The following is a 12,500-nucleotide window of genomic DNA, read 5'->3' on the forward strand; positions in this document are numbered from 1 at the left end:
GGGGGCTAAAAACCCCTCGGTTGATGTTGGATGTAGATCATAACAGTTCTACTTCCTGTCTGTACCCACTGGTTGTTTCCACCGTGGGCGGTTGAAGATGGACGCTTGCAGTGTGTGTAAAACGCAGCTTATTCATTGGCTGGTACTTTTTCAGAGGAAGCTGAAACTCTCCTGACGCTGACTTCCTGTTCAGTGTGACCGCTCGCTAACCTGTCGCCTACCTGTCGCTAGGCTAGCTAAAGAACCGCCACGACCCTGAGACTGACTGACACATGAACAGACAAATCTGCACTACGCTTTGACACATTGGAGCATTAGTAAGCTAGCCTAGCTTAGCATGCTAACAGGACGTGCTAACCACAGGTAGGTGAGCGGTCAAACTGAACAGGAAGTCAGCGTTTTCCAAAGAGCTCCAGGAGAGTTTCAGCTTCCTCGGAAATGTACCAGCCAATGAATAAGCTGCGTTTTACACACACGGCAAGCGTCCATCTTCAGTCGCCCACAGTGGAAACAACCAGTGGGTACAGACAGGAAGTAGAACTGTTACGTGATCTACTTCAGTGAAGCCAACGCCACTGAAGACCAACCTAAACGAGCTGCTCAGGTGGAAACCTTTACCTGCCAATCAGAGCAGGTCACCGATGTGTGGAGCGATACATATGGAGCGTAATATAAAATAATGTTCTGATGTGACGTCTGATCGTCCAATAAGATCACAGAGAGACAGATTCTGATTTACATGAACAAATCTCCAAAAGGCTCCAACAGCTCAAACAATTAGCAATTTACCTCGCCGCGTCTGATCAACCATATTTCCCTCATGAACATCACAGGCAGAACGAGTGAATTGATGTGATCGGGGAGTCTGAGCGGTTGCCTCCAGCGGCTCCCTGGGAACTCGTTTCATTAGTTGCGATGGCAATGCAGCTCAGAATCCACCGCAGACTCACAACTGAAAATCTTTTAACTCATCTCCTGATGACACAAGACGCGTTAAAACCGTCACATGTGAGATACAGGGACATTAGAGCGGGGAGGAGAGGAGGCGCTGAGAGGAGGGAGAGCAGTTGGCGGCGGTTTGGAGACGGGAAGTTTGAGAAAAAAGAGATAAAAGATGGAAAGATACAAATGGAAAATGAAGGAGACTAAAAAATGTACAATTTAATCTGAATCCAGCAGTCACGCAGGATATCTAAGCTAAACGTGGTCATAGTTTCAGATCAGGAGGTAAACGTATGTTGGAGTAATCCCAGGATAAACCTGCAGAGGGCGCTAAACTTGTTCTGCTAATCACGCCATAGTTCCCCGATATGAAACCAAGAATTTCAGCAGACGTCTTCAAGCCTCTACGTAATCATCTGACATACACTCTCTTCTTTCAGACCTGGAGAGCAGCCCTCTCCTGGCAGCCCTGCAGTGTTCTGCCCCCCCCCCCCCCCCCCAGGAAGGCTTCCAGAGAGCTGGCCAATCAGAAGAGAGAGGCCATGTGGGGAGGGGGAGCCTTGGGATTTAACTGATGTGGAGGTGGAACTAAATCAGAAGGTTTTTGAGCTACACATCTTACATCACTTCTCACCAGGTGTTCCAGACTGACATCACTAACGGTGAAGGTGAGGATAATAGATCTCTTAACTTTATACGAGCAAGCGGACTTCAGCATCGTCAGTTTATTACGTTCCTGGAGGAAACTGATGCGGATCATCAGGACTTACTGTACCACTCTGGTGTCCGCTGGTTAAGTTAGGGCAAAGTGTTTCAACGAGTGTGGGAGGTGAAAGAGGAGATCAGCGCATTTTTGGAGTTAATGGGGAAATACGACGAATTTCCTGAGCTAAGCGACAAGAACTGACATTGTGACTTTGCATTTGCTGTGGACATATTTTCACACATGAATGAGCTGAATGTGAAACTACAGGGAAAAGATCAGTTTGTGCACGACATGTACAAAAATGTTAGAGCCTTCAAATCCAAGCTAACTTTATTCTCCAGACAAATTGCAAACAAATCTTTCGCTCATTTCCCCACACTTGCCATGCAGAAAGAGGCGACGCGAAACGCAAAGAAATACAACAAATCCCTTAACGACCTGCACGGAGAATTCTGCCGTCGGTTTTCTGATTTTGAAAACATTGAAAAGTCACTTCAGCTGGTGTCCTGTCCCCTGTCAGAAGACCCTGAAACAGCACCACAGGAGCTGCAATTGGAACTGATTGATCTTCAGTCTGACTCCGTCTTAAAGGAGAAGTTCAACTCTCTTAAACTGAATGACTTTTATGCTTCACTTAACGAAGCCACGTTTCCAAACCTCCGGAGGACGGCACAGAAGATGCTGACTTTGTTTGGCTCGACCTACGTATGTGAGCAGACATTCAGCGTCATGAACATCAACAAAGCCCCTCACAGATCCAAGTTAACTGACCAACACCTCGGATCTATCCTGAGAATTACCACTACAAAACTAACTCCAGACTTTAATGCACTGACACAAAAGGGAGATCAACAACACTGTTCCCACTGAAACTGAACGGGAGTTTCTCTACTGTGTTTATTCAAATTTAAATTAATTAAATGAATGCATTTGGAAATCAATTTGTACAATGAGCCTTGCATATTCATGCTTTGCTAGCTGTTAAAGGCCAAATCCTTTCATGTAATGGCTTTTACATGTCATTTATATTAGTTCACACAAACACTCCATCCATCTGTTCCTGGCCCGGCCCCTCTGTCAAATTTTAGAACCCATTGTGGCCCTCGAGTCAAAAAGTTTGCCCACCCCTGGGCTAGAATCACCACTGGGCTCAGATGCACTTTGAGGGTGAAGTGTGACGTGACATGAACCTGAACCAGGACTTGTTGCTGTTCCTGCCTCATGAAGCCATCTGCTGCAAGTTTGAAAAACAAGAAATACAAATAACTGGTGAAATCGTTCAGATGTAGCCGGATCATGACTTCAATCAGAAAGATGATAAACCTTTAATCTGTAAAGACAAACTGAATCCATCCACCTGAAACATAAAGAGAAACACTAAAGGACAGCTGCAGGTCAACGAGTCCTTCTACTGTCAATGATGCAGCAGCAGCCTCTAGTGGCCTGTCTGTGCATTACATGTCTGACAGCTGCTCCTCACTGCACTGTTAATCAACACTGCTCATAAAACACTCTGAACCTTCAGTGTGAGGTTTGATGTCTGTAGAAATGTTCTTAAAGAAGTATGAGCTGCTGTCAGGGTTGGAAATGAACTTTTTCACCTTCCTGCAGCCGTGATTGGTGGATTCAAAAATCTAGCAGTCCCTCTTTTATTCACTAGACACTTTATTTGCTGCTGTTTTCACAAAGTTTTCACCGTTTCATAGTCCACATTCTACAGTTGAACATCTTTTTAAATGAAGGAATATCAGCCACGTTTAAGGCTTAAGGTTTATTTGACAGGGGCTAAAGTTAGCTTTAAAGCTAATTTACATCTGTGCTAACTGCAGAAAGAACAACTTTACAAACAGTATATCACGTTACAAAAACTTCCATGAGATTCTCTTCAAAGGTTTGAACCACAGACTGCAAATATGACTGAGTGACGCCACCCATCTGTTCCTGCAGGGGGCGCTGGAGTCCAATCTATGGCGGTCTCCATGCTGGAAACTGATTTGAAGAAAGTTGTCTTTATCGTAGCAGAGGAATGTTTTTCACACAGGCGGATGGATGCTCTTCTGATACAACCTAATAATAATTTAAATCAAATTATGAATTTAATAATGTAATTTAACGACTTTAATATCTGAATTTTCCGATTTTTTTTTTTTTTTTTACTTTTGTTTAAATTATAATCAAAATAATTCCATCAATTTAGCAAGAAAAGAGTCAATATATCTACACTTCCTGAATAAAGTAGTAAGTCATTTAGATTTTTGTGGGTGCATCTTAAGACTCTTAAACTTCATAAGTTTTCAAAATGTCGAAGGGAAGCAAGAAGAGAAACAACGAGTGAATATTTATATTAGGTTTTGAATGTTTTTTTTATTGCTTATGATTTGGTCGAAGAACATTCAATTACATTCAAGTATTTAGCATCTTTAACATTTACTGGTTTGAACCCAGTTTGACTGAGCTCCGCTAATTCCTGACGACCTTCAGGGTTAGGGTTACCCTAACCCTACCCTAACCCTTCGCTAATAAATACACTCGTCAAAACAACAGGAAGTGTAACACAAACAGCAGCTGTAGGGGGCGCTGTAACACGAGAAAATCTAACATCAGAGGAAAAACTTCAAAGGCAGTTTGGTTTCCCTGGTTACTACGTCACTAAGTTTTTATTAAATGCAATATTCTAAAAATGATGAAACTTGATTCTTTTCGATCTTTTGGCTCTGGAGAAGAAGCGCCGTCATCCTGTTTGGAACAGGAAGTCAACACTGGAGAGCGCTGCGGCATGCAAACGAGCTCTTTAAGGGTTCCTTCAAATACCGCGAGACTCTGACGTTCTATTTACTGACATGGTCAAAATACATGTTGGACGCACTTTTTGCACGGTTGTTCAACACGTCTCATCTCAATATAAAAAACGATCCAGATTTTATCCACTTCCTGTCTAACCGAAGGATCGAATAATCCAGCTCACTTTATTAGTTTTGGAGAGAGCGGGGATGACATGCAGCAAAGGGCCGAGGTTGGATTCAAACTCGCTGTCGCTGCGACGAGGACTACAGCCTCTGTACACGGGCTGTGTGATATAACCGCTAGGCCATCCGCGCTCCGATCCAGCTCACTTTTATCCTGATTCTTCAAAGACAAACCAGACCGGATGAACGTGATCAGGTGTCAGACTTTTAAAGATAATTGAATCCAGATGAGCAAAGCTTAAAAGGAGACTATGCACTACATACTTTGTCCACAGGGGGCGCCAAAACCCTCTGAAAACGCAATGAGCCTCACAGCTGCTTTACATTATATATTTCATGTTTGATACTGATCATATTTTCTAACCCTAATGAGTACTTCATCTACTTTCATTCAACATTCTAGTACAAAAGATATTTACATAAATGTCTTAAGATATCAACTACCTTGTTTTCTTTGTAAATAAGCTGTCTGCTGATGGTAAGAAAAACACAAACTGGAGATTTAATCGGGTTTAAAAACCAGGACTAATGGGGCGTTCTATTGACCTCTGAACTCGGATCTCTGAACTGGGAATGACTTCACACCCAAGTTGATCGTATTCCAGTTGGCAACAAGTCGAAAAGCAACATGGCTAATACCACGAGATAATGACAGATAATGATCGTTTGAGAGCGAAATAACACGACAACACGTCCGCAGAGAGAACTTTGGAGCTCACCATAGATTACCTGATTTTATCCAATCACATAATTCTTACTTTCCTCATTTAAAAACCTGATTCCAGATTTCAGTCTTTAACCCTGTTGGATTACCTTTCAACAGCCGCACTCTGGTGTTTTATGTGAATCCCTAACGGGCCGAGGATGATTCCCTGAGGTACTGTTACCTGAGTCCCTGAGTACTTTGAGTTAAATACTTTACATTACACACAGAAGTCTAAAAAAAACACCATTTAGCCCTTTAAATAATTCATAGTGAAGAAATTAACAAAATCAATGTTGCAACGTTTTCATAAATTCACAAAATAAATACAAATCATTGATAACCTAAAATTGATGCTGAAGTAAATTGGTACGACTGTTTGACAAGTCAGCTTTCATAAAAGCTTTTTTTTTTAATTAGTCGCCGTTTTAAAGGAAGATTCCGTTTTTTTAAACTTTCACATCTTTTGGATTTTAATGACCATCAGTCACAACTTCTTTTAGAGTTGCTCCCGTAGATTGCTGCAATCAACAGCCGTGAAAAAAAAAGATTTAATGTCTCAAATGGATCAAGTGTTGTTTTTGTTTTTGTTTCTGACAGGTGAAAGTGTGTGACATGACAGGAAAGATCCCACATTTACACAGATGTCCTGAATCAACGGCCCCTTTAAGAAAACAGGTGAGAAAAGGTTTGGATGTTAAAACAGAGCTGAGCTCATGAAGAGTCTTCAGCGCGCCATCAGGGACGGCGTGCCGACTGCTGTTGCTCAGATTCAATTATTACACGAGAAGAAAAAAAGCAGAAGCTTCATAGAATAAAAAAATAGAGAGTGAATCACTGCTGTAACATTTCATAAAAAATGATGGAAAAGTCTTGATGATAAACGAGTGGCGTCCAGAGAACCTGTTTCCTCGCTGCTTGACCTCCTACACCCCGCTCTTCTCCTTGATCCAGCTCCGATATTTCGTGACCCGGGTGTAGACGCCCGGTTTGTTCCTCCGGGCGCAGCCGTCGCCCCAGCTCACCACGCCAGCTATGAAGACCCGCCCACTGGGCCCTGTGACGGACAGTGGTCCTCCAGAGTCGCCCTAAAGGGGGGGTCCAAGAGGGAGGGGGGGTCATGATACCAGAACTTTAATATAAACAACATGGTTACCTCTTTGGTTACCACGGCAACAACAACGCCCAATATTTGACTGCAGACAAACTCCTGCACACTTTTTCATTTGCACATTTTCCAAACGAGTTCATGGTCTCAGTCTCTACTTTCCACCACAGCACGATGTTACACTGTGGTCCCATTTAGAGTCTAACAGACCGGGGATACCTGTGACTGACAAGTCCATGGTGACCTGCCAACCAGGACAGTATCTCGTCTAGAGATGACCCCTTTCAGCTTGGGTTAAAATCTGATCTTCACGTAAAGCGACCCCACTGATTGAACGTTGTGATGTACGTTACCTGACAGGCGTCCACGCCCCCTTTAAGAATTCCGGCACACAGCATCCTGTCGGTCACGTCGTCTTTCATCAGACTCTTACACACCGTGCTGTTGATGATCCGAACCTCGGCCTTCTGCAGGATCTTCGCAGCGAGACCTGGCAGAGAAAAACAACCACATTGGACAGAATTACAAGTAATGTTTTGTTTATTCTCTTAAAGTCTTCATATGTGATTTTTCACACTTAAATATAATATAAATCAAGTATCTCCTCTGAAAATAACTCTGTGAGTCATGACTGTCTACAATGGGTGTAACACCCGAGTCCCACTGTCTGTGATGTTTTCAGAGTTTTCAGAGTCCTATCTTCACTTTGTTTACATCGCCAGGACGGCCGGCTGACTCCTCCCCTCGTGTATAAAAGTTGTTTAATTGAGGGACTAGAGAAAAGAAGAATAACATACTGTACTCACTGCTTAACTGTGTTTCTAGATCACGCTCATTTCAGGTAAATTTACATGCAGTGTGAAGATACGAGCATAATAAAGATCACTAGCATTAGCATGCTAACACAACAATGCAGCGCAAGTTGTTTTGGTTTCATGCTGGTGCTCAAGGGCGACACCTGCTGGATCAAAAAATCACATATAAAGCCTTTAATGTTGAATTATTGCTGCGTCATTCTGAATATTAATACAGTGTTTCCCGTAAATAGATGATAATGAGGCGGGTCCCCCAGGTACGGCCGTCCATGTAGAAACTTCCAGGAGTGAATGTGTGAACCCACCTCCCTCTCTGGTGGCCCCCCAGCCCGTGATCCACGCTGCGAGGCCTACTGGGAAGTCGTAGGTGGGCGAGGGCAGACAGATGGGCCAGATGTTCTGGTTCAGGGTGACGTTGGAGTCCAGCTCCATCAGGGCGATGTCGTTGTCGTAGGTGAGGAAGTTGTAATCTGGGTGAGCGATGATCCGCTGAATGTTCCTCCTCACTGTCCACTCGCTGGTCTGACTCTGCACATGGAGACCCAGCAAGGCCTCCCATTGGGTGGCCTGGGAGTACCTGCAGCACACATCAGAGAAGTTACAGGAAGCTAAAATAAATTATGAAGTATAAATGGTTTTTAAAAACAGCTGGAATGCAACTAATTTGCTGTTTTGGAGGTACAGATTTTAGAGATATGAGGCATAACAAGAAAATATGACATCAAAATGAGCACAAAGAAAAACAAAATAAGTTTGCCCATAATGAAATGCCTTTGAACTCTGACCCCTAGTGTTTAAAATGGGTACTGCAGTCTAAATTCTAAACATCATAGAGAGCTGTCTCCCCCCCCCCTCCTCTCTAGAGTCCATGCTCACACAGGTCACCATGTGGTGGACTCTGAAGCTTCAGTGTTTATCCAGCTCTGCATGGGTCTGTAAACCTTTCTGTGTTCTAACCTCTCTCCATTTTTCAAAAGCATCTCCAATATTGATCCTAGTTTGAGCACGTTTCTGCTCGTGGAGCTTATTAGAAACATGCAGAGGCTTTTTAGGTCGGGTACAATCACTTCTATCTGAACCACTTCTCTTGCCCGCTTCCATCACTGCAACACCTGTTGACCTGATAACTGCTCTCATATCTGGCAAACCGAGGGGCGTCCAAAACGGCCGTGTGGGGGGTCGCCTTAAAAGCGCCTACCTTCTCTGGTCCAAACAAATCCAGAGCATTCAGGAGCAGAATCTAAAGTTAGAAGGAGGACATACTGGCTGCTGCATTGTTGTCAGAGAAGCCAGCACTTCAACATGTTTCCTTAATGATCAGATAGTAAGATACCTTTATCATTTCATTCAGTAGATATTCAGACTGTGTTCTGCAGAATTCTCCTACTTGTTTGGTCCGTTGTCCTGCACGCAGTGAGCTGCCGTCATTAGCCAGCGGTTGCTCAACACCGATGCTCCGCACGTGTGACCCTGGCCTTTGATATGGAGGCTAACTTGCCAGGGCCACTCCCCCTCCCGGGACGCCTGCCCGCCCACGATACGGGAGCTCCGGTAAGGCCTCGTTCCACAGTCTGGAAACACACACTCACGTAAACAAACAGAAAGGTGCTTTCGTCATGCTAAGAGTGGGAAGCTAACGTGCTGATAAACACTGTGTTTCAGCTTCTGGTATTTATTCATTCAGGAGATCTGACAAGGAGTTTTAAAAACATGTTCAATAACCTGTTAGCTACCAAACGACATCTACTGTTAGCATTCAGGCATTTCTCTGTGTGTGTGTGCGTGTGTGTGTGTGTGTGTTAGACGTACGGCAGTTGTCCTCGTCCGAGCCGTCCTCACAGTCCTGTTCTCCGTCACACTCAGGGTTCAGTTTGCTGATGCAGCGTCCGTCTCTGCAGCGAAACGTGAACTCTGAACACTGCTGCAGAACCAGAGCTGCAACCAAGAGACTATCAGTACACAACAACAACAACAACAACAACAACAACACACAACAACAACAACACACAACACACAACAACACACAACAACATGACGCTCACACAGTGCTACATCGAAAAACTACAAATGACTGTCCATCCAAACTGATAAAAACTACAACTCTTCACAGGAAGCTACAGCTGGAACAACTACACATCCTCCCATCTGTGACTAAACTTTAAAGAGTAAACAGCTGTTTTTTTTTTCTCCTTACATTTTTCACATTTGGACTCGTCTGATCCGTCCGAGCAGTCGTCCTTTCCGTCACACTGCATCTTCTTGGGGATACAGCGACTGTTTCTGCAGGTGAACTCACCTGGTTTGCATTTCACTACAAAGATTAACGAGATACAGAGAGATAATCAACTGTCTGTCCTACATAGTCTTTATTACCCTGACGGTCAGTCTTTTAAAAACACCACAGGGCAGCAGAGGTTCTCAACTGGTCTTGCCTCAGGACACACCACCAAGTCCTCAATGTAGTTCTTAAGTTTTTCAGCCAATCAGATTTGTTTAATGAAATTGTGCAGTTTGGATCTCAAACCGTGCAAAAGATGTGACTGAACCAAACGAACAAGTCTAAACAGCACTGCAGAGACATTGTGACGACGTTTGTTTTCCAGCGATTTAATGAAAACAACTCAGCGACCCACTTGTGGGTCCTGACCCACCAGTTGAGAAACACTGCTTTAGAGGCTTTGGAAATGATGTAACACATAAAGGGGCGTTGAACATTCTTCAGTTGATTATTTTGTGTTTATCCAGACTTCAGATGAACCCACCACAGTTCTCCTCGTCTGTGTTGTCTCCACAGTCGTCCACGCTGTCACATTTCCAGAACTCCGGTTTACAGCGTCCGTTTTTACATTTCATCTGAGACCCGTCACACTCTGAGACAAAAACAAACATGTTAGTCTGCCTGAACGGTTTCTGCCCTCAGCGCAGAGCCAACTGTTTCTTCTGTGAAAAAAAAAGTGGAGAATCTGTCGGTGTGCTATCGAATAATGCTGCTCATCATTCAAAGTCATTTGTTTAGGACGCGTTGAGGATAAATCTACATTAAAGGTCACATCTCCTCCTCTTCTTCTTCTTCAGTGTAAATAAATCTCAGAGCTCCTCAAAACATGTGTGTGAAGTTTCTTGTTCTAAATCCACTCTGATCCTGTATTTGATCATGTCTATAAACCCCTCTATTTCAGCCCTGCTCAGAACAGGCTGTTTCTGTGTCTGTACCTTTAAATATGTAAATGAGCTGTGTCTGACCACGCCCCCTCTCTAGAAGGGCTTGGGTGTACTCGGTGCTTTCTCGCTCCATGTCCTATTGTTTACGGTGAGAAGGCAGACTCAGAGGGCAGAACAAACACCTAGCTGTGGGAGGAGTCACCCACCTGGGGGAGGGGCTACTGCCCTTTGTGATGTCATGAAGGGAAAATCTCCAAACGGCCTGTTTGAGCACACATTATCTGAAAAGTGGAGCAGGCAGAAGACGGAGAGGATGGACTTTTCTCATCATTGGGGGGTTTGTAGACGGACTAGAGGAACATGGAGAAGTGGATTTTTTTATCATGTGACCTTTAAGAACTAACAGGAAGTGATATGTTGAGGAAACTCTGCAGGATGATGGAAACCAGACTTGGTGGGTAACTTTTCAGGCTGAAAACGGGATCTTATTTGCAGAGTCCGGGTTCTGGACTCACTGCAGTTTTCCTCGTCGCTGGCGTCTCCACAGTCGTTCCAGCCGTCACACTGCAGAGTCGTGTTGAGGCACAGGTTGTTGGTGCACTGGAACCTCCCCGGACAAGCTGGACGAAAAAACAGCAAAGAGTCAGACATTGGAGAGAAAATGTCAAGGAGAAACAGAATCCGTTTAAAACACGTACGGTTCGTCGGGATGAACGCTTCGTACTCTGCGGTGAAACCCTGGTCCACGTAGGACGAGTCCGAGCGGAATCTGATGGTCATGGCGTTGCTGCGGCTGGTGAGAACGCTGCTCTGGAGCTTACTGCCACACAGTCTGAAACACAGAGACACAGTCCCGGGTGATTGGCCATCAGAAAAAGGGGGAGGCTCCTTTTACGGAGGCTCTGATTGGCTGTTATGAGGTGTCAGTGAAACAACGGAGGTCATTCTGAATCAGTCCCTGGAGCTTTATGCATCTAATGAGTTTGGATTAAATCTTTTACTGTAAATAAAGTGGACCATGATAAAGAAGTGCTGTGTGATGAAAAATCTGTTGAAGGAACAAAGACGGGAACAAACCATCGACGGCTCACCTTTGATCATCCACCTCCACGTAATCCTGTCGACACTGGGCGCTGTTGTTTCCGAGGAAGAACTTCTTGAACTGAACCTTCAAAAAGGTTTCTTTTGGGGCCTGAAAGAGATCGAGACGAGAGACAGAATCAGAATCAGGATCAAGTCTCTGCAGAAGACATAGATTAATTCATTCATTTATATGGATAAAATTTTTAAAAAGTGAACTTACCTGGATCTTCCAGACGCAGGTGGTTTTAGGAGGATAGTTGGAGGGAAAGAAAGGTGAGGAGAAGGAGCCTTTGGATGCTGTCAGTGTTCCCCCGCACTCTGAAGACACACACACACACACACACACACACACACACACACACACACACACACAACATAAACATGTGTGAATTATTAATGAGCAGGTGTAATTACAGGGACCAACCTACAGGGGCACTGTTCCAATACACAGATTATACACAACTTTATGTAATTATGAATAAAAAGGACTTTTGCTGAAATTTAGTATTTGAGCTCCTACAGTGTCCCAATTATGACGACTCCCGACATGTCCTCATAATTCAAAATGTCCTCATAGTGTGGTGTGTATTCATAAAATCAGTCCTTATAATTCACACACACACACACACACGCTTGATAATGTTTGTTTGCTTAGATTAGTTTATAATAGTTATTTGTTTGATTAAGTTCATTGATTTTTATTGATGTTGCTTTGTTTAAATAAATTCTGTTATAATTTAAGAGAGCAGTTGTTTGTGATTACTGGTGTGTTTGCATTGTGATATAAGTTGGGTGCGAAGGCTTTGTGTACGGATTTCACACCTTCAATTTATTAAATATAGTTATTAATTATTAATAATATTAGTAATTAAGTAACTAATTTGAGACTGATTTTAGTGATATTTTGTTCCCTGGTTTCAGGGTGGTGCCCCCCGAGTTGATTAAACATAGTTTGATGATATTGTTATTTATATTAATAAATCATTGAATATAATTATTAAAGAATATAACCAAA

The 12,500-nt window shown here is 43.5% G+C and overlaps 1 protein-coding gene across 3 annotated transcripts in view; it reads right to left on the reverse strand.

The window, feature by feature from the left end:
• Nucleotides 1-3,992: 3,992 nt before the first annotated feature.
• Nucleotides 3,993-12,500, reverse strand: part of LOC132970500 (suppressor of tumorigenicity 14 protein homolog) — a 21,079-nt gene continuing 12,571 nt past the window's right edge. Inside the window, exons 8-19 of one of the 3 annotated variants that reach the window (XM_061034443.1) lie at nucleotides 11,706-11,803; nucleotides 11,494-11,594; nucleotides 11,101-11,234; nucleotides 10,918-11,022; nucleotides 10,609-10,683; nucleotides 10,003-10,110; nucleotides 9,435-9,551; nucleotides 9,050-9,175; nucleotides 8,628-8,811; nucleotides 7,546-7,817; nucleotides 6,779-6,915; nucleotides 3,993-6,405 (exon numbers count right to left, since the gene is read on the reverse strand). In XM_061034443.1, coding sequence (XP_060890426.1) covers nucleotides 6,244-6,405; nucleotides 6,779-6,915; nucleotides 7,546-7,817; nucleotides 8,628-8,811; nucleotides 9,050-9,175; nucleotides 9,435-9,551; nucleotides 10,003-10,110; nucleotides 10,609-10,683; nucleotides 10,918-11,022; nucleotides 11,101-11,234; nucleotides 11,494-11,594; nucleotides 11,706-11,803 — 1,619 coding nt within the window. In that variant the 3' untranslated portion in view covers nucleotides 3,993-6,243. Of the gene's footprint in view, nucleotides 6,406-6,778; nucleotides 6,916-7,545; nucleotides 7,818-8,627; nucleotides 8,812-9,049; nucleotides 9,176-9,434; nucleotides 9,552-10,002; nucleotides 10,111-10,608; nucleotides 10,684-10,806; nucleotides 11,023-11,100; nucleotides 11,235-11,493; nucleotides 11,595-11,705; nucleotides 11,804-12,500 lie in introns of all 3 variants that reach the window. The other 2 variants (XM_061034442.1, XM_061034444.1) reach the window with 2 other exon arrangements.

Source organism: Labrus mixtus, unplaced genomic scaffold, assembly GCF_963584025.1.
Source record: "Labrus mixtus unplaced genomic scaffold, fLabMix1.1 SCAFFOLD_91, whole genome shotgun sequence".
NCBI classification, from domain to species: Eukaryota; Metazoa; Chordata; class Actinopteri; order Labriformes; family Labridae; genus Labrus; species Labrus mixtus.